Source organism: Cnephaeus nilssonii, assembly GCF_951640355.1.
Source record: "Cnephaeus nilssonii genome assembly, chromosome: 22".
NCBI lineage: Eukaryota > Metazoa > Chordata > Mammalia > Chiroptera > Vespertilionidae > Cnephaeus > Cnephaeus nilssonii.
In genome coordinates this window covers 27,176,693-27,198,294 of record NC_137093.1, presented here as the reverse complement: position 1 = coordinate 27,198,294, position 21,602 = coordinate 27,176,693, and the positions used below count along the sequence as shown (strand labels likewise).

Genomic DNA, 21,602 nt, shown 5'->3' with positions numbered 1-21,602 from the left:
ACCTGGATGTCGGTCTGAGCAGCTTCTCTGTGCCCTCGCGGGCCCTGTATGGGGCTGAGAAGTGTCAGGTGGGGTGGCGTCTGAGTTTGGAGACTTGTCAGCACTGGGGGTCGCTGGGGGATGAGGAGGGTTTGCAGGTGGCCAGTCGGGAGGTCTGGGAGCAGCTGGGCACATCCACTGCCCGAGGGTCCCCAGGAAGGCGCTGCTGGGAGGGACCGGTGAGACGCAGGGGGGCTCAGACACACCTCAGGCCCCTCCCTGCCCACCTGAGGCTGTAGACACTCGGGGAGGCGGTTGCTGATCTCCCCAGCTTCCTGCCCTCCACGCAGCCCTGTGGGGACTTGAGCTGCTGTGTGCACTTCTGGTCCTGAACTGGCTCCTGAGGGCCCTGTGGTGACCCATCCCCCATTCCTCCACGTCCCCCTCCTGGCTGACCTGGCCTGACCACAGAGGTGGTTGAGAGCACTTGGCCCAGAAAGGAGGGGCTGAGAGGTGAGTGGTGTTCACCAGCGGGGAGGGGAGCGGAGGACAGCACCTGGGTGGTGTTGGGTTCGACAGATGACCAAATGGCAAAATGTTAGTGACAGGGACAGAGACAGAATACCGGGGACCAGCTGGAATGGTAAGAAACATGAATCCTGCCCTGTTCACCGTGATTGCTTTGTTCTGGTTAAAGGAGGCGCCTCTCAGCTGGCTGGGAGGTACACACGGGACCCGGGAGCTCACCCCGGAATGCGGCCCATCCTCCCCACCAGGGAGCTGCCTGTGATCATGGAAGGATGACCAGCCTGGTTGCAGAACCCAGAGCCGCCAGCCCTTTGCTTACCCACAGCCCTTTGCTTACCCACAGGTCTTTGCTTACCCACAGCCCTTTGCTTACCCACAGGCCTTTGCTTACCCACAGGCCTTTGCAAGTCTCCAGCCACATTACCTGTGAACTGCCCATTTGGCACACCTTTTCCCTATGTCCCCTGTAATCCTTGTCCTTCTACCCAATACAAGCAGCGGGCTTATGGGGGGTGTGGAGCAGATGTTTGTGGGTGCCCTGCTGCTCTCCCTGGCTGCCGGCAGGACGGGAATCAACGCTCATATGATTCCTCCCTGTCTCCGCTGAATCGGCTCCAGCGGGGACAGGCAGCGCAGGCCCATGGCTGGTCCGGTTCCATAGTGACCGGCAGGGAGGACCCACTGGCTGTCCAGTTACCCTGCTGGGAGACAGTCCCCAGGCGGGACCCGCAGTGGTGTCTGTACCTCCTCCCTCATCATGTGACACCTCAGGACAGGAAGAAACCCAGAGAGCAGGGGCCGGGTCTCGGGGCCTCTGGGGGTCCCCACTGCCAGGGAAATGTGGGGGTGCCCGAGAAGAAGGGGCTTCGGCAGGGCTCTGTCTTTGCTCACAGGACAGCTGATGCCTCTGGGATGTGGGAGGAGTTTCTAAAGCTGTTGTGTCTATCAGCCTGCCAATAGCCCCGGAGCTCAGAGCAGTCCTAATGCACCATTTCCATCAACAGGAACAGAGGCCCCGAGAGGACAGAGGACCCGCTGAGTCCCCAGCGCTGCGGGGGCCGGGCCAGGCCCAGGGGGGACTCGTGACCCTGAGGCCTGACCTTCAGCTGCTCAGACAGCGGGTGAGCGTGAGCACCAGGCCCGGCGGGCAGGTTTCTGTCCCACTTCCCCATCTGCCTGTGTCACTGTGAGCATCATCACTGCTGTCCCACACCTCACAGTAATAGTCGGCCTCGTCCTGGGCCTCGGCCCCGCTGATGGTCAGGGTGGCCGTGTTCCCCGAGTTGGAGCCTGAGAATCGGTCAGGGATCCCTGAGGGCCGGGTGCTATCACCATAGATGACCAGCACGGGGGCCTGGCCGGGCTTCTGCTGGTACCAGTAAGCATTTTTACTTCCAATGCTGTTTCCCCCACACGTGAGCCTGGCCGTCTGTCCCAGGTTCACCGACACCGAGGGCGGCTGCGTCAGCTCGTAGGAGGCCACAGAGGCTGCAGGAGGAAGAGGAGGCAGCAAGGTGAGGGCCCATTCCCAGGACCCCCTGCCGGCCCCGCCTGCCTGAGCCCCAGGGATTCCCAGGCCCCAGGGCGCCCCTCGAATCCCCCTCAGCCCAGGTGGCCTGGGGCTCCCTGGATGGAGCCTCTGAGCAAGGAGCCCTCCCCTTTCTGCTGCAGGGGAGCCCTCAGGGCCTCAGAGCCCATGAGCACAGGGGGCTCAGCCCCCCAGCCATGAGCCAGCAGCGGGGCCTGAGCCTCCTGCCCCCCAGGCAGCGCCCCTGAGCTCAGAGTCAGCCAGGCTGCTCCAGGCCCTGGGGCTGGGAGGGGGGAGCCGGGCAGCACCTGTGCAGAGAGCCAGGAGGCCGAGGAGGAGAGGGGTCCAGGCCATGGTGGGCGCCCTGACTCTGCTCCCTGAGGCCCAGGCTGCAGGATCCCTCCCAGGCCTCTCTTATCCCCTTGGAGACAGCTGGGGGACATGCAAATCAGCCAGGCCCAGGGGCTGCTGGGAGCTTGTGGGCCCTGAGAAGGGCTCAGCCCAGGGACACAGGGAGGAGGGGCAGGCCCTGCAGCCCCGCCCTCGCCCAGGGGATTCTGGGTTATTCTGGAGCCATCCTGTTGGGGGTCATCTGCACTTAGATGGTTCCTGGCCTCGGGCCTGCGCTGGCCTGGCCGCAGCAGAGCTCAGAGGGGAGGGCTGTGTGCGGGTGTGAGCCCGGGAGAGAAGGTCCCTGGAGACGTAAGGTCCCTCAGGAGCCGCCCCAGGCCCCGTGTGTGCGCATCAGAACCGGAACACGTGCCCCCTGACTAATGGCACCTGGGGTTTCAGCAGCCACTGAGGGGCTGTCCGTGTCTGTGCTTGGTGAGCGCTCAGGCCAGGTCCTAGAGGCTGGGCCTCAGTGTCCCCCTGTGCCTGGTGCCCGGGCAGACCCAGGGCTGGAGGAAGGTGTGACCGCTGGGGAGGGGGAGCAGGAAGGGGGTGCAGGTGGCTGGAGGGGAATGAAGGGCCTGGACCTGAGCTGGAGAAACGGGCAAATCCCACAGGAACCCGGGGAGACACAGCCAGAAGGTCCCAGCAGTGCCCAAGGCGATGCTGCAGGAACCCCTGCTCTGTCTGCAGGTGGGAGGGTGGGGTGAGTCCTCCCTGGGAAGGTTGGAATCCCTCAGGCCAGGCCCTCCCAGGCCCCAGGAGGCTGGAGGCGGTCTCTGCTGCCCCCTGGTGGCCGCTGCTCTGTGGCTGCTGGAGGGGCAGGTGTCCTGTGTCCAGGTGTAGATGCTGAGCCTCCTGCTCAGGGGGAGACTCCCTGATCCCTGAGCTGCTGGTCCCAGGGGAGGGTGGCTGCTCTCTCCATGGCCACGGCCTGTCTCCGGTCCGGGTGCCAGAGGCTCAGGTCGCCCAGGAAGGAGGAAGGGGTGCATTTGGAGGATGGGGGTGGGGCCCCCCTGAAGCATCACGGCTCATATCCCTGGGGTGGGGGTTCTGGGGTGGGACTGGGGACACAGGACTGAAGGACTGACTCTCACTGGTGCTGGCCGCCGGTGCAGGTCACAGCAGCACCGGGGATGGGTCAGCCGGGGTCACGGCTCTCAGAGCCGTTGTGTCTGAGAGAGTTTTCCTTCCCCTTCTTCATTGAAAGACACGTTCACTGGTGAAGACACGGAAGTGGGCGGCGTTTTGTGGTTTGTTTCTGCTCTTAGTTTTCTCAGGGCGTCGCTCCCCTCTCTCCTCGTCTGCCCTGTTTTCAAGGAGGGACCTGCTCGGACCTCTGGGTTCCTCTCTGTGGAACGTGTCCTTCTCCCTGAAGCTGTTTGGGTTTTTTCTTCTGTGCTGCTTTTAAGGGATTTGGTCGGGATTGTGCTGATGTTTTCTGTGTGTGTGTGTGTGTGTTTGTGTGTGTGTGTGTGTGTGTGCGCGCGCTCGGGGCTTGTCAGAGTTCTTGGGTCTGTGGGATCCCGGGTTTCATGGACTTTAGAATCTCTCTGAGGAGTATTTATTTCCTCAAACATTTTCCTACCTCCCCGAATCTCTTCTGCTTCAAAGTCAGCAATCACATGCACATTAGGCTCCTGACGTCGTTGACCTGCAGCGCACAAAGGCCTGTGTTAGTGATGTCAGTGTCTTGTTCTTTCGCTGGTTTTATCTCTTGTCTATGGATTCTCTTCCATGTCGCCAACTGACTGATCTTCTCCTTTCAGGTGACCCACCTTCTGTCAACCCCTCACGTGTGATTTTCTCTCAGACACTGTGGTTTTCATTTCTAACCATTGAGCTGGGTGCTGTGTTTTTGTCTCCCTCGTCTTCAATTACCATGTTCAGTCATTCTTTTCCTCCTGAACAAATGGGATGTGGTTTTTTTGAAGTCCTTGTCTACAAAGTTCATCCTCTGTACAATTTCTGGACTAGGGTGATGGACTGACATTTTATTTTATGTTTTTGCTTATTATGGCTCATATTTTCTTTCGTTCCAGCAGGAAATTGTGATGTGACAGCAGACTTGGTGAATATTTATTTCCTTGTGTAGTGAAAAATACTTGCATATCTATAATATCTCTCTGTGTGTATATATATTGTGTTTGCTGTTCTAAGTTACACAGATTCAGTAATGTTAATGGAAACGCGTTGACCCTCAGCCACCTGGGCTCACTCCTCCCTGGTGGGGCCCGAGCAGCGTGCCCCTTGTGCTCACTGCCCAGCGCTGAGGAAGCCCTTCCCTCCGTCAGCCTGGTGCCCTGAGGAGGAGCATGTCCTCTCTGACGGAGGGACACGCGGCTCTGATTGTGTGTGAGCTCCGCCCGGGCCTCCGGGCTCCCTGGGCAGCTCTCTGTGGCCGTGGGAGCTGCTCTCACAGGTGGAGCTGAGATCTCGTGGGTAACTGCAGGCCCTGGAGCCATGGGCGAGGGAGACTCGCCTGCAGCGAGGCTTTGGGGTGAGCCCTCGGGAAGGAAACGTGAGAGGCAAGACGAGGAGACCTGCCATGGGGTGGCAACCGAGGATCAGCGGGGAGGGCATCCTGAGCTGAGGCAGAGACTCGGGACCTTGGCCTCAGGCGGGCGCTGGGCCTGAGCCTCACTCTGAGAGGGGCATGGCCTTGGGGGAGGCAGCCCTTCCCGGGGAGGGCGCAGGTGGGTGCTGCCAGATCCCAGCGGGGTGTGAGGTGGGTCCGCCCTGAGCAGGGAGGAGGGTGGACTCCTCAGTGCCCACAGCTCGGGTTTGGTTGTTCAGATTCCAGGCTGCCAAGATCCGGGCTTCATGAGCTCAGATGTACAGGGACACCTGGGGACACACTCTGACATGGGACAATGAGAGGCCCCGTTACCATGGGAAGGACAAGCAGGGTCCTTACCCCTGTCTGTATGTCTCCCCCTGTGTGTCCTTCCACCCAGGCCCTCTGTCTCCCACTCACACCCAGGCCCTCTGTCTTTCACTCACACCCAGGCCCTCTGTCTTTCACTCACACCCAGGCCCTCTGTCTCCCACTCACACCCAGGCCCTCTGTCTCCCACTCACACCCAGGCCCTCTGTCTCCCACTCACACCTAGGCCCTCTGTCTCCCACTCACACCCAGGCCCTCTGTCTCCCACTCACACCCAGGCCCTCTGTCTCCCACTCACACCCAGGTCCTCTGTCTCCCACTCACACCCAGGCCCTCTGTCTCCCACTCACACCCAGGCCCTCTGTCTCCCATCACACCCAGGCCCAGACACCATCAGGGCAGCCCTGTCCTGTCAGAGTGAACCCACTCTGTGCCACCCCTGCTGAGCGGCCTGAGGCGGGAGGAGGGGCTCCTGGGGAGCTGAGATGGGGCCCTGGGCCAGGCCTGCTCATGGCTTTGTCTACAGTCCTCCTGGGGCTGGAGGAGCATATGACACAGATGGGAACAGGGTTTCTGTCCCACTTCCCCATCTGCCTGTGTCACTGTGAGCCTTACCACTGCTGTCCCATGACTGACAGTAATAGTCAGCCTCGTCCTCAACCCAGACCCCGCTGATGTTCAGGGTGGCTGTCTTCCCGGAGTTGGAGACCGAGATTCTGTCAGAGATCCCCGAGGGCTGCTTGCTACCCTTGTAGATGAGCGCCACGGGGGCCTGGCCGGGCTTCTGCTGGTGCCAGGAAGTATATTTTTCATCCAGAATCTCTCCAGTGCAGGTGATGCTGACTGTCTCTCCCGGGGCCACTGACAAGGAGTCCAACTGGGTCAGCTCCTGGGAGGCCACAGAGCCTGTAAGAGAGGAGAGGGGGGTTGAGGATTAAGGACCCATTGCCAGTAGTTTCCACGAAGAGGCTGTGCCTGGAGGAGCTCAGAGTTGGAGCCGGTCCAGCTCAGGTCCTGGGGGCAGCACCTGTGCAGAGAGTGAGCAGGGGCAGCAGGAGAGGGGTCCAGGCCATGGCGGAGACGCCCCGGGTTCAACCTCTGAGCCCGCAGCTGGGCCTGTGGCCTCTGGGCCTCTCTTATGCTCTGCAAGGGCCTCCTCATGCAAATCGCCTCCTCCCTGGGGGCCTCCCTGACTGGCTCCAGCTGGGCGGGGAGCAGCTGGGCTGATGGGAATTCAAATAGGAGCCTCCCTCCCAGCCTGCCCCAGGTTCCCGGAGCTCTCCGTGGTGCTGAGGGAGACAGTGCTGACCCCTGACCCTGCCCCTGCACACACACCCCACAGGCTGACCTTTGACCTCCTCTGTGGGCTTGGGGAGAATGCTGGGTCCTCCACTCTGATGATCAGATCGCCCATGTGGGCGGGTTGAGCTCATAGAGACAGTGGTCAGTGGTCCTGCTGCCGCGTGAGAGGCAGGCTCCATGCTCAGACCCAGAGAGGTTGGTCAGGGGCCTGTCAGGTCACCTTTCTTCTTGTTAGAAATAACAGGAGGATTTTGGGGACCCAGAGCGGCAAAAACAAAACTAAACAGAAAGCTCTGATAACACCAGATGGATGCTTCAGGGATAGAGTAATTCTGAACAACCGCACAGAAGGAATATTTTGCTAAAAAAAAAAAAAAAACTATTGAAAGAGAACAAGGAAACAGGTAACAAAGGCAACACATTTGCAAACAAAATACCCAATGGACACCTCGAGTTCAGAGTATACAATAAACTCTCAAAACTAAGCAGGAAGAGGAAAAACACTTCTGTGATCCATTTAGAACATGGGTCGTTGTCAAGAAGAACCATGTGGTGAAGAAGACATATTGATGGCAACAAGCACAGAAGAAGATGCTCATCCTTGGGCATTAGGGAAATGCCAATTAAATACCGTGAGTTCTCAGGTCCCGCTTCTCAGATTGGCTACAGTGAAAGAAGGGGTGACCCCCACTGCGGGCGAGGGTGTGGAGAATTGGGGTCACTCACGCGTGGCTGCTGCTCATGGGAAATGGTACAGACAGTGGGGAGAGAGTGGGCAGCTGCTGAAAGTACTACACTTGTCACTGCCTCACAACCGCAAGGAACACTGGGCATTTGTTTCAGATCAGAGAAGTGACAACTTATCCTCACAGAGAAAGGACAGGAGGGTGTTCCTAGCACCCGTGTGCATGACGTCCCAAGAGAACAGTGAGATGCCCTTGCTGGGTGGAGGGTCAGCGGACTCTGGTCCACCAGAACCATGGACTACGACTCAGCCATGAACAGGAAGGAGCTCAATGCAACGACAGTTGGGAGGAATCTACAGGGGTTCAGGGATGTGAAAAGTGCCATCTCAGAGGCTACACACTCCGGGATTCTGTCTCTGATCCTACAGGCCATTTCTGAAACAAAGACTTTTAGAAATGAAGACGCAACTAGTGGAGCCACGAGTTGAGGGCAGGGAAGGGCACCTTGAAGGAGAGGTGGGTGCTGTTATCAAGGTAAAATGTGGGAGACCCTAGTGGGGAGAGAAGGTTGTTGTGTCTTCATGTTGTTGTGGATCCATGAAGCCACACGTGGGATAAAATCCCATAGAACCAACACACACACACACACACACACACACACACACACACACACAGACACACACACACACACGCACACGCTAAGAAGAGGAAAAAGGGAAAATGAAAGGAAGAGTTAATGGAAAACAACAGCAAAGAGCATAAGGGAGAGAGAAACGGAAGAATTAAATGGAAAGTAATGAGAGAGAGAGAGAGAGAGAGAGAGAGAGAGAGAGAGAGAGAGAGAGAATATGAGGGGGTCCTCAGCATGCTCTCACTCTGGCCCCGCCTCCCTGTCACTGTCAGCCACATCACCTCCACCTCCCCTCCTGGGCAGATTGTCACCTGCTGCATCTAGAGACTCTCCGAAGGCCACCTGCCACTCAAGTAATTATTTGTTTGTTTATTTATTCATTCATTTTTTTATTTATATATTATTTTTATTAATTTCAGAGAACAAGGAATTGGGAGAGAGAAAGAAGCATCAATGATGAGAGAGAATCATGGATCAGCTGCCTCCTGCACGCACCCTACTGGGGATCGAGCCCATAAACCAGGCATATGCCCTTGACAGGTATTGAACCCTCACCTCCTGGTTCATAGGTCGATACTCAACCACTGAGCCACGCTGGTCCGGCTATGTTTCTTTTTGAAAGTGCTTTATTGCGTATAACTGAGGCCACACTAGAACTTTTGATGCAAACTTGACTTTCTGGACTCAGAATCACGGGGCCCCTCTGAAGCCAAAGCCGCAGGTAAGGAACAGACACAGAAAGAACAGTTCTCCCCACGGTCCATCCGTCCCTTTCCCACCAGGGCTGACGTGATGCCCCTGAGGCCCTGACCCTGTCACCCCGTGGCCACAGCAGAGGGTTCCGACGGCCTCTCCGGGGCCCCGTGTCGCCCTGTGACCTGGGACGTGTGCAGGCGGCGCCCTCATAGGCTCGAGCCCGTCTCAGCACAGCAGGGACCACCTGCCCAGCCCCTTCCCTCACCGTCCTCACTGGCACTGGGCGTCCCTCTGTCTGTCCATTAGGCCACTGCTGACCCTCCCACGTTCTGGGCAGCTAGGCCCCGGGAGGCCCTGGGTGAGTGTGGTCCACACTGGGGTTCACATTGAACCCGACCGTCCTCCCGGCCCCCAACCTGCAGGGTGAGGGGTGGGGACCTGCCCTGCAGAGGGAACAGCGGGGCTTGTGAGGGACGAAGTCACCACAGCCCTTTAGGGAACAGCCCTTCACAGGGAGGGGGGACGGGGGTCGCCCTGGGACCATGTGGGTCCTGCCCCTTGGGCTGACAGAGGTCACTGCAGGGTCAGTCCTGATCCATCTCCTCCTGCTCCTCCCGCTCCCTGTCCATCCTCAGTGGCCGGGGTCCCACTCCGTCTCTCAAAGGCCTGGGCAGAGGGGGAGCCAGTCTGGGCCCCACAAGCTGAGGCTCTGATGCAGCAGGAGGAGCCAGGCCCTGCTCCATGCTGGTCCTGCTCAGACCTCCCCACAGGCCCCGCCTCCCTCCTGGGACCCCGCACTGCGCCCCCCACGGGGTCAGGGTCTCTGTCCTGCCTCCCTGAGGACCAGTGCTTCCTGCTCAGCCCCATCCTGCGAGGGCCCTGCTTCCCTCCACGGAGCATCACACGCAACAGCCCACGTCCAAGGTCACCTCTGCAGCCCCGAGGTCTCTGTTCCTCCCTGAGCAGAGCCCCGGACGGGAGCCCAGGCCTGGTGCCTCCTGGGAACCTGGTCAGCGCAGTCCCCCTCGCCCTCAGGGGCCTGGTCTGCGGGGTCTGGTGTGGTGGGTCCCAGCTTCCTGCCCACAGGTGAGGGGGGTCAGAATGTAAGTGTGGGCACAAGGACCTCAGTCATGGCCCCCGTTTGCTCCTCCCCATGGTGCCGTGGGGGGCAGGAGAGGGTGATGGGTTTTGATAGGAAAGAGTCAGCATCTCAGCATCTGGAGAGGGACAGGGAGCAGGTCCCCGAGTCCCCGGGGAGGAGCAGACAGAGGGAGGGAGGTTTTAGCCCCACTTCCCCTTTGTCTGAGTCACTGTGGAACCCCGCGAATTTGCCACCAATAGCATAGTCTGCACCACAGAGGTACTCAGCCTCGTCCTCAGACTGGAGGTTGTTGATGGTCAAGTAGCGGTCGGCCCCAGAGCTGGAGCCCGAGAAGCGATCAGGGATCCCGTCCCCCTTGCCATGGCTTCCATCACTCCTAAGGTACATGATGAACCGAGGGGCCTGTCCTGCTCTCTGCTGATACCAGTGAACAATGTAGGTGCTGTACTCCTGGCTCAGGGTGCAGGTGAGCTTGACCGAGGCCCCCGGGGAGGCAGAGGCAGATGGGGGCTGGGTGAGCACAGGAGGAGCACAGAGACCTGCGGACAGAAAACACAGAGCGATGCCCAGTGCACCCCAAGGTGCAGGCGCCCCGAGGACTGAGCTTGGGGGGAGGATGGGGGGCAGGACCCCAGGGGCTGTGGCCGCTCTGACCTGTGGAGACGACGAGGGGCAGGAGGCAGAAGGGAAGCCAGGCCATGGTGGGAGGGTCCTGAGCGCTGCCCGCGGCTGCCCAGCTGGCACTGGCCCTGCCAGCCCCTGTCTTATCCTCTCTACCTGCAGCTCAGGGGGAGGAGCAGGGATGCAAATCTGTTGTCTGGGCCCAGCCAGGCTCTGTCCCAGCTGCTGGCCCCGCCCTGAGCCCAGGGCCTCCTGCGGGGCCTCCCCTGAGGGCAGAGGGCAGGTGTGGGTTTCACTGCTCAGAGCTGGTTGGCCCACAGAAGGGTCTTCAAAGGAGCTCAGTCCTGCTCTTTGCACTGGACACAGCCCAGGGGACTCTGACCTCTGAAGGCCCCAAACCAGGACCCACAGCGCCCCCTGGTGTCCCCAGGGTGAATGTCACCTCCCTGTGCAGCTGGTTCATCACCAGGACTGCTTCTGAGAGCTCCCTGGAGGCTGACAGGTGGGGAGTGTGTCCCTGGGCCCTCACTCAGCATCACAGGAGCCCACACCATCCTCTGCTGGGGCCCAGCCTCTCCTCCTGGCCAATGAGGAGGGAGCGTCCTTGAGAGGTTAGTGATTTTCCCAGAATCCCCCAACAGAGTGATGGGTCAAGACTCCAATGCAGGAGACTGACCTCAGAGTTTGACCTTTCACCCCCTCCCTAACCTGCCCCACCCCAGGCTCCGGATCCCCTTCCTCCCCTCCCCCCAAGGCCTCCTGAGCCCCCTGTCCCGCCCTCTGTTCCATATTCAGGAGGCCCATCCCCCTGTGTCTGGTCAGAAGAGAGCTCAGGTCCTCACAGTGTTAGAATCTGTGTTTCCCGGGGAAATACGGACTCTGTCGTCAGAGTTGGGGACTCTCTCTCTGCTGCCTCCATGGCCGACCACACAGGGTCACGTGTCAGCAGCATCTTGGGAATCACGTGATTGGTTGGGGTCTTTGAATTCATCTCGTCTTCCAACAGTGAGATCAGGATCCCTGTTCTAACACAGTGAAGGCCATGAGGTTGGACAAGTGTCAGAATAGGAAAAAAACCTTTAATTTGGCGAAACACAGTTGACAGGACAACGTTTTCCACCGAATATCCTGCACAAACGTATGTGCTTTCAAACTTAGTCCTGAAGAGGGTGGATGTAACTAATTCTCCCCACACGCTGGCGACGCTGCACATGGGAGTGAAGTAGGAGGCGCTGGGTGACTCCTTAGCACAGACTGAGGGACCCCTGGCCACTGCTCAGCGCTGGGTCTAAAGAGTGAACTGACATGAGCCCAGGACCCTGCCTCAGACACGCCCCTGCTCTCCCTGCTGAAGGGGCACCAGCTCCCCTCTCCCTTCCCACCCGATGCTGCCCCTCCTCACACCCACACCTCAGGGTCTCCCCAGGGCCCTGCGGGCCACTCCTGCTGCCCAGTCCTCACCCTGAGCTGTGGGGCTCATGACCCCGTGGGAGGGGACCTGTTAGTACATCCCGGGCGACCTGACCTCCATGGCAGGGTCTGTGCGGAGAATGAGGCCAACATGCCCCTTTGTGAGAACAGCAGGTCCCCGTCCACAAACATTCCTTATCGTCAGCCTGCCCTCCAGGTCTCTGCGCACAGCACAGCGTCCTGCCCGGGAGGTTCATGGGAATGACGTTCCCACGGAGAAGGACACTCCCAGCATCATTTATATACTTATTTTTAAAATATATTTTTATTGATTTCAGAGAGGAAGGAGAGGGAGTGAGAGATAGAAATAACAAAGATGAGAGATATTCATGGATTGGCTGCTTCCTGCTTGCCCCCTACTGCGGATCAAGACTGCAACCCAGTCACGTGCCCTTGCACACAATCAAACCCAGGACCCTTTGTCTGCAGGCTGATGCTCTACCCACTGAGCAACACCAGGGAGGGCCAGAAACGTTTATTTAAAGTCCAAAGACCCATTGTCATCCTGACTCTGCGGGTGGTGAATGTTGGGGAGCCCAGGTCCCTGTGAACTGGGGTTCTATGGGACACGGTGGGTTCGCTGTGGAGCTGAGGTGGCTGCTGTTACAGACGTTCCCTCTCACGGTGTCCAGGCCCCTCCCGGGGCAGTTCCGATGCCCCCACACTCCCCATGGCCTCCTGCTCCTGGACAGGACCCGTGGTGACAGGGCTCCACGTGGGATCGTCCAAAGGGCCCGAAGCTGCCCTGCTCTCGCTCCTCACAGACGGGCAGCCGAGCTCAGGGCTGGAGGGGAGGGTGACACGGGGAGGTTTCTGTCCCACTTCCCCATCCGCCTGTGTTACTGTGAGCATCATCACTGCTGTCCCACACCTGACAGTAATAGTCGGCCTCGTCCTGGGCCTGGGCCCCGCTGATGGTCAGCGTGGCCGTGTTCCCCGAGTTGGAGCCTGAGAATCGGTCAGGGATCCCTGAAGGTCGAACGTTATCATCATAGATGACCAGCACGGGGGCCTGGCCGGGCTTCTGCTGGTACCAGTAAGCACTTTTACTTCCAATGCTGTTTCCCTCACACGTGAGCCTGGCCGTCTGTCCCGGGTTCACCGACATCGAGGGCGGCTGCGTCAGCTCGTAGGAGGCCACAGAGGCTGCAGGAGGAAGAGGAGGCAGCAAGGTGAGGGCCCATTCCCAGGAACCCCTGCCGGCCCCGCCTGCCTGAGCCCCAGGGAGTCCCAGGCCCCAGGGCGCCCCTCTCATCCCCCTCAGCCCAGGTGGCCTGGGGCTCCCTGGTTGGAGCCTCTGAGCAAGGAGCCCTCCCCTTTCTGCTGCAGGGGAGCCCTCAGGGCCTCAGAGCCCGTGAGCACAGGGGGCTCAGCCCCCCAGCCATGAGCCAGCAGCGGGGCCTGAGCCTCCTGCCCCCCAGGCAGCGCCCCTGAGCTCAGAGTCAGCCAGGCTGCTCCAGGCCCTGGGGCTGGGAGGGGGGAGCCGGGCAGCACCTGTGCAGAGAGCCAGGAGGCCGAGGAGGAGAGGGGTCCAGGCCATGGTGGGCGCCCTGACTCTGCTCCCTGAGGCCCAGGCTGCAGGGTCCCTCCCAGGCCTCTCTTATCCCCTTGGAGACAGCTGGGGGGCATGCAAATCAGCCAGGCCCAGGGGCTGCTGGGAGCTTGTAGGCTCTGAGAAGGGCTCAGCCCAGGGACACAGGGAGGAGGGGCAGCCCCTGCAGCCCCGCCCTCGCCCAGGGGATTCTGGGTTATTCTGGAGCCATCCTGTGGAGGACATCTGCACTCAGATGGTTCCTGGCCTCGGGCCTGCGCTGGCCTGGCCGCAGCAGAGCTCAGAGGGGAGGGCTGTGTGCAGGTGTGAGCCCGGGAGAGAAGGTCCCTGGAGAGGCGTGAGCCTGAGGTCCCTCAGGGGCCGCCCCAGGCCCCGTGTGTGCACATCGGAACCGGAACACGTGCCCCCTGACTAATGGCACCTGGGGTTTCAGCAGCCACTGAGGGGCTGTCCATGTCTGTGCTTGGTGAGCGCTCAGGGCAGGTCCTAGATGCTGGGCCTCAGTGTCCCCCTGTGCCTGGTTCCAGGGCAGACCCAGGGCTGGAGGGAGGTGTGACCTCTGGGGAGGGGGAGCAGGAAGGGGGTGCAGGTGGCTGGAGGGGAATGAAGGGCCTGGACCTGAGCTGGAGAAACGGGCAAATCCCACAGGAACCCGGGGCAGACACAGCCAGAAGGGCCCAGCAGTGCCCAAGGCGATGCTGCAGGAACCCCTGCTCTGTCTGCAGGTGGGAGGTTGGGGTGAGTCCTCCCTGTGAAGGTTGGAATCCCTGAGGCCAGGCCCTCCCAGGAGCCAGGAGGCTGGAGGCGGTCTGTGCTGCCCCCTGGTGGCCGCTGCTCTCTGGCTGCTGGAGGGGCAGGTGTCCTGTGTCCAGGTGTAGATGCTGAGCATCCTGCTCAGGGGGAGACTCCCTGATCCCTGAGCTGCTGGTCCCAGGGGAGGGTGGCTGTTCTCTCCATGGCCACGGCCTGTCTCAGGACCGGGTGCCAGAGGCTCAGGTCGCCCAGGAAGGAGGAAGGGGTGCATTTGGAGGATGGGGGCCGGGCCCCCCTGAAGCATCACTGCTCATATCCCTGGGGAGGCGGGTTCTGGGGTGGGACTGGGGACACAGGACTGAAGGACTGACTCTCACTGGTGCTGGCCGCCGGTGCAGGTCACAGCAGCCCAGGGGCTGGGTCAGCCGGTGTCACGGCTCTCAGAGCCGGTGTGCCTGAGAGAGTTTTCCTTCCCCTTCTTCATTGAAAGACACTTTCACTGGTGAAGACACGGAAGTGGGCGGCGTTTTGTGGTTTTGTTTCTGCTCTTAGTTTTCTCAGGGCGTCGCTCCACTCTCTCCTCGTCTGCCCTGTTTTCAAAGAGGGACCTGTTCGGATCTCCGGGTTCCTCTCTGTGGAACGTGTCCTTCTCCCGGACACTGTTCGGGTTTTCTCTTCCGTGCTGGTTTTAAGGGATTTGATCGGGATTGTGCTGATGTTTTCTCTGTGTGTGTGTGTGTGTGTGTGTGTGCGTGTGCGTGTGTGTGTGTGTGTGTGTGTGTGCGCGCGCACGCGCTTGGGGCTTGTCAGACTTCTTGGGTCTGTGGGATCCCGGGTTTCATGGACTTTAGAATCTCTCTGACGAGTATTTATCTCCTCAAACATTTTCCTACCTCCCCTGAATCCCTTCTGCTTCAAAGACTGCAATCACATGTACATTAGGCTCCTTGACATCGTCCTGCAGCGCATGGAGGCCTGTGTTAGTGACCTCAGTGTCTTGTTTTGTCGCTGGTTTTATCTCTTGTCTATGGATTCTCTTCCATGTCACCAACTGACTGATCTTCTCCTTTCAGGTGACCCACCTTCTGTCAACACCTCACATGTGATTTTCTCTCAGACACTGTGGTTTTCATTTCCACCCATTGAATTGGGTGCTGTTTCTTTGTCTCCCTCGTCTGCACTTACCTAGTTCAGTCAATCTTTTCCTTCTGAACAAATGGGATGTGGATTTTTGAAGTCCTTGTCTACACAGTGCATCCTCTGTGAAATTTCTTGGCCAGGGTGATGGATTTATTTTTTATTTTTATTTTATTTTTGCTTATTATGGGTCATATTTTGATGTGACACCACATTTGGTGAATATTTCCGTGTTTTGTGAACAATACTTGTATCTATATAATATCTGTGTGTGTATATATAAAGAGTTTGCTGTTCTAAGTTACACAGATTCAGTGAAGTTAATGGAAAGTCGTTGACCCTCAGTCACCTGGGCTCACTCCTCCCGGGCGGGCCCGAGCAGCGTGCCCCTTGTGCTCACTGCCCAGCGCTGAGGAAGCCCTTCCCTCCGTCAGCCTGGCGCCCTGAGGAGGAGCATGTCCTCTCTGACAGAGGGACTCACGGCTCTGATCGTGTGTGAGCTCCGCCCGGGCCTCCGGGCTCCCTGGGCGGCTCTCTGTGGCCGTGGGAGCTGCTCTCACAGGTGGAGCTGAGATCTCGTGGATAATGGCAGGCCCTGGAGCCATTGCGAGGGAGACTCACCTGCAGCGGGGCTTTGGGGTGAGCCCTCGGGAAGGAAATGTGAGAGGCAAGAGGAGGTGACCTGCCATGGGGTGGCAACCGAGGATCCGCGGGGAGGGCATCCTGAGCTGAGGCAGAGACTCGGGACCTTGGCCTCAGGCGGGCGCTGGGCCTGAGCCTCACTCTGAGAGGGGCATGGCCTTGGGGGAGGCAGCCCTTCCGGGGAGGGAGCAGCTGGGAGCTGCCCGATCCCAGTGGGGTGTGAGGTGGGTCAACCCTGAGCAGGGACCTGGTGGACTCCTTGGTGCCCACACTCGGGTTTGGTTGTTCAGAACCCAGGCTGCCAAGATCCGGGCTTCATAAGCTCAGATGTGCTGGGAGACCTGGGGAGACACTCGGGATATTGGATAATGAGGGGCCCCGTTACCGTGGGAAGCATAAGCAGGGTCCTTACCCCTGTCTGTATGTCTCCCCCTGTGTGTCCTTCCATCCAGGCCCTCTGTCTCCCACTCACACCCAGGCCCTCTGTCTCCCACTCACACCCAGGCCCTCTGTCTCCCACTCACACCCAGGCCCTCTGTCTCCCACTCACACCCAGGCCCTCTGTCTCCCACTCACACCCAGGTCCTCTGTCTCCCACTCACACCCAGGTCCTCTGTCTCCCACTCACACCCAGGCCCTCTGTCTCCCACTCACACCCAGGCCCTCTGTCTCCCACTCACACCCAGGCCCTCTGTCTCTCACTCACACCCAGGCCCTCTGTCTCTCACTCACACCCAGGCCCTCTGTCTCCCACTCACACCCAGGCCAGACACCATCAGGGCAGCCCCGTCCTGTCAGAGTGAACCCACTCTGTGCCACCCCTGCAGAGCGGCCTGAGGCGGGAGGAGGGGCGCCTGGGGAGCTAAGATGGGGACCTGGGCCAGGCCTGCTCATGACTTTGTCTACAGTCCTCCTGGGGCTGGAGGAGCGTGTGACACAGACGGGGACAGGGTTCTTGTCCCACTTCCCCATCTGCCTGTGTCACTGTGAGAATTGTTATCGCTGGTACTAAACTGACAGTAATAGTCTGCCTCGTCCTCAGCCTGGACCCCACTGATGGTCAGAGTGTTTGTCTTCCCGGAGCTGGAGCCTGAGAACCGGTCAGGGATCCCTGAGGGCCGCTCGCTATCCTTGTAAATGACCCGCACAGGGGCCTGGCCGGGCTTCTGCTGGTACCAGTGGGTATATCTTTTATCCAGGAAATCTCCAGTGCAGGTGATGCTGGCTGTCCCTCCCAGGGCCACTGACAAAGAGCCCGACTGGGTCAGCTCATAGGCGGCCACAGAGCCTGTAAGAGAGGAGAGGGGGGTTGAGGTTGAGGCCCCATTACCTGTAGGTTCCACCCCGAGGCTGTGCCTGGAGGAGCTCAGGGTTGGAGCTGGTCCAGCTCAGGTCCTGGGGGCAGCACCTGTGCAGAGAGTGAGCAGGGGCAGCAGGAGAGGGGTCCAGGCCATGGCTGAGACGCCCGGGGTTCAGCCTCTGAGCCCGCAGCTGGGCCTGTGGCCTCTGGGCCTCTCTTATGCTCTGCAAGGGGCTCCTCATGCAAATCGCCTCCTCCCTGGGGGCCTCCCTGACTGGCTCCAGCTGGGCGGGGAGCAGCTGGGCTGATGGGAATTCAAATAGGAGCCTCCCTCCCAGCCTGCCCCAGGTTCCCGGAGCTCTCCGTGGTGCTGAGGGAGACAGTGCTGACCCCTGACCCAGCCCCTGCACACACACCCCAGGCTGACCTTTGACCTCCTCTGTGGGCTTGGGGAGAACGCTGGGTCCTCCACTCTGATTATCAGATCGCCCATGTGGGCGGGGCCTGCTCATAGAGACAGTGGTCAGTGGTCCTGCTGCCACGTGAGAGGCAGGCTCCATGCTCAGACCCAGAGAGGTTGGTCAGGGGCCTGTCAGGTCACCTTTCTTCTTGTTAGAAATAATAGGAGAATTTGGGGACTCAGAGAGGGGAAAAACAAAACTAAACAGAAACCTCTGATAACACCAGATCGATGCTTCAGGGATAGAGTAATTCTGTACAACCTCACAGAAGGAATATTTTGTTTTAAAAAAAAACCACAACTATTGAAAGAGAATGAGAAAACAGGTAACAAAGGCAACACATTTGCAAACGAAATACCCAATGGACACCTCGAGTTCAGAGAATACAATAAACTCTCAAAACTAAACAGGAAGAAGAAAAAACACTTCTATGATCCATTTAGAACATGGGTCGTTGTCAAGAAGAACCATGTGGTGAAGAAGACATATTGATGGCAACAAGCACAGAAGAAGATGCTCATCCTTGGGCATTAGGAAAACTCAATTAAAATACCGTGAGATCTCAGGGCCCGCTTCTCAGATTGGCTACAGTGAAAGAAGGGATGACCCCCACTGTGGGCAAGGGTGTGGAGAACCGGGGTCACTCACGTGTGGCTGCTGCTCATGGGAAATGGTACAGACTATTGGGAAAGAGTGGGCAGCTGCTGAAAGGACTACACTTGTCACTGCCTCACACCCGCAAGGAACACTGGGCATTTGTTTCAGAGAAGTGACAACTTATCCTCACAGAGAAAGGACAGGAGGGTGTTCCTAGCACCCATGGGCATGATGTCTCAGGGGAACAATGAGATGCCCTTGTTGGGTGGAGGGTCAGCAGACTCTGGTCCACCAGGACCATGGACTACAACTCGGCTATGAACAGGAAGGAGCTCAATGCAAGGACAGTTGGGAGGAATCTACAGAGGTTCGGGGATGTGAAAAGTGCCATCTCAGAGGCTACACACTCCGGGATTCTGTCTCTGATCCTACAGGCCATTTCTGAAATGAAGATTTTTAGAAATGAAGATGCAACTAGTAGAGCCAGGAGGTGAGGGCAGGAAGGGCACCTTGAAGGAGAGGTGGGTGCTGCTATAAAGGTAAAATGTGGGAGACCCTAGAGTGGAGAGAAGGTTGTTGTGTCTTCATGGTGTTGTGGATCCATGAAGCCACACGTAGGATAAATGCCATAGAACCAAACACACACACACACATGCTAAGATCAGGAAAAGAGAGAAAATGAAAGGAAGAGTTAATGAAAAACAACAGCAAAGAGCATAAGGGAGAGAAAAATGGAAGAGTTAAATGGGAAGTACGAGACAGAGAGAGAGAGAGAGAGAGAGAGAGAGAGAGAGAGAGAGAGACAGAGAGACAGAGAGAGAGAGAGAGAGAAAGAGAGAGAGAAAGACGGAGCATGATGGAAGGTCCCTCCTCAGCTGTTTCTCTCTCCGGCCCCGCCTCCCTGTCACTGTCAGCCACATCAGCTCCACCTCTCGTCCTGGGCAGGGTGTCACCTGCTTCATCTGGAGACTCTTCGAAGGCCACCTGCCACTCAAGCTTTTATTTTTCTTATTTATTTATTTATTTATTTATTTACTTACTTACTTACTTACTTACTTACTTATTTATTTATTTCATTTATTTCAGAGAAGAAGGCAGTGGGACAGAGAAAGAAACATCAATGATGAGAGAGATTCATTGATCAGCTGCTTCCTGCACACCTCCTATCAGGGATCGAGCCCACAACCCAGGCATGTGTCCTTGATGGGTATCAAACCCTGACCTCCTGGTCGATGATCAACCACTGAGCCAGGCTGGTCGGGCTCTTTTGTTTTTTGAAACTGCTTTATTGAGTATAATTGCTGCCACACTAGAACTTTTGATGCAAACTTGACTTCTGGTTTCAGAATCACATGGCCTCTGTGAAGGGAAGGCAACAGGTAAGGGGTGGGGACCTGCCCTGCAGAGGGACCCGCGGGGCTTGTTAGGGACAAAGTCACCGCAGCCCTTTAGAGAGCAGCCCTTCACAGGGAGGGGAGATGGGGGTGGCCCTTGGACACTGTGGCTCCAGCCGCCAGGGCTGACAGAGGTCACTGCGGGGTCAGCCCTGATCCATCTCCTCCTGTTCGTCCTGCTCCTCCCGCTCCCTGTCCATCCTCAGTGGCCGGGGTCCCGCCCCGTCTCTCAAAGGCCTGGGCAGAGGGGGGCCTGTCTGGGCTCCACAAGCAGAGGCTCTGGCACAGCAGAAGGAGCCAGGCCCTGCTCCACTCTGGTCCTGCTCAGACCTCCCCCCAGGCCCCGCCTCCCTCCTGGGCCATGGGCTGCGCCCCCCCACGGGGTCAGGGTCTCTGTCCTGCCTCCCTGAGGTCCAGATGCTCCTGATCAGCCCCATCCTGCGAGGGCCCTGCTTCCCTCCACGGAGCAGCACAGGCAACAGCCCACGTCCAAGGTCACCTCTGCAGCCCCAGGTCTCTGTTCCTCCCTGAGCAGAGCCCCGGACGGGAGCCCAGGCCTGGTGCCTCCTGGGAACCTGGTCAGCGCAGCCCTCCTCGCCCTCAGGGGCCTGGTCTGCGGGGTCTGGTGTGGTGGGTCCCAGCTTCCTGCCCACAGGCGAGGGGGGTCAGAACGTAAGTGTCGGCACAAGGACCTCAGTCATGGCCCCCGTTTGCTTCTCCCCGTGGTGACTTGGGGGTCTGGGAGGTTGATGGGTTTTGCACAGAAAGGACTGAGAATCTCAGCATCTGGAGAGGGACAGGGACCAGGTCCCCGAGTCCCCGGGGAGGAGCAGACAGAGGGAGGGAGGTTTTAGCCCCACTTCCCCTTTGTCTGAGTCACTGTGGTTATCCGTATTGTCCACCAATGTTATAGTCTACACCACAGATGTACTCAGCCTCGTCCTCAGACTGGAGGGGGGAGATGGTCAAGTAGCGGTCGGCCCCGGAGCTGGAGCCCAAGAAGCGATCAGGGATCCCGTCCCCCTTGGTGTGGGTCCCGTTGTTGTAAAGTCGCATGATGTACCGAGGGGCCTGTCCTGCTCTCTGCTGATACCAGTAAATATAGAAGCTGCTGTGCTCCTGGCTCAGGGTGCAGGTGAGCTTGGCCGAGGCCCCCGGGGCGGCAGAGGCCGATGGAGGCTGGGTGAGCACAGGGGCACAGAGACCTGTGGACAGAAAACACAGAGCGATGCCCAGTGCACCCCGATGTGCAGGCGCCCCGAGGACTGAGCTTGGAGGGAGGATGGGGGGCAGGACCCCAGGGGCTGTGGCCGCTCTGACCTGTGGAGACGACGAGGGGCAGGAGGCAGAAGGGAAGCCAGGCCATGGTGGGAGGGTCCTGAGCGCTGCCCGCGGCTGCCCAGCTGGCACTGGCCCTGCCAGCCCCTGTCTTATCCTCTGTGCCTGCAGCTCAGGGGGAGGAGCAGGGATGCAAATCTGTTGTGTGGGCCCAGCCAGGCTCTGTCTCAACTGCTGGCCCCGCCCTGAGCCCAGGGCCTCCTGCGGGGCCTCCCCTGAGGGCAGAGGGCAGGTGTGGGTTTCACTGCTCAGAGCTGGTTGGCCCACAGAAGGGTCTTCAAAGGAGCTCAGTCCTGCTCTTTGCACTTGACAGGGCCCAGGGGACTCTGACCTCTGAAGGCCCCAAACCAGGACCCACAGCGCCCCCTGGTGTCCCAGGGTGAATGTCACCTCCCTGTGCAGCTGGTTCATCACCATGACTGCTTCTGAGAGCTCCCTGGAGGCTGACAGGTGGGGAGTGTGTCCCTGGGCCCTCACTCAGCATCACAGGAGCCCACACCATCCTCTGCTGGGGCCCAGCCTCTCCTCCTGGCCAATGAGGAGGGAGCGTCCTTGGGAGGTTAGTGATTTTCCCAGAATCCCCCAGACAGAGTGATGGGTCAAGACTC

General features: G+C 59.0%; 1 protein-coding gene and 1 gene segment (V, D, J or C); both read right to left on the bottom strand.

Annotated features, from left to right (window-relative positions):
* The window catches only part of LOC307094449 (immunoglobulin lambda-1 light chain-like), a gene marked incomplete at both ends in the record, with an annotated part of 32,381 nt that extends 11,359 nt beyond the window's left edge, over nucleotides 1-21,022 (bottom strand). The window contains 2 exons of the mRNA XM_079763277.1: nucleotides 20,575-20,861; nucleotides 20,977-21,022. Of these exons, the coding sequence (XP_079619403.1) occupies nucleotides 20,575-20,861; nucleotides 20,977-21,022 (333 nt within the window). The remainder of the gene's footprint in view (nucleotides 1-20,574; nucleotides 20,862-20,976) is intronic.
* Nucleotides 1,610-6,385, bottom strand: LOC307094250 (immunoglobulin lambda variable 3-9-like). The segment is given in 2 exons: nucleotides 6,340-6,385; nucleotides 1,610-1,995 (listed from the first exon to the last, which is right to left on the bottom strand).
* Nucleotides 21,023-21,602: the final 580 nt, after the last annotated feature.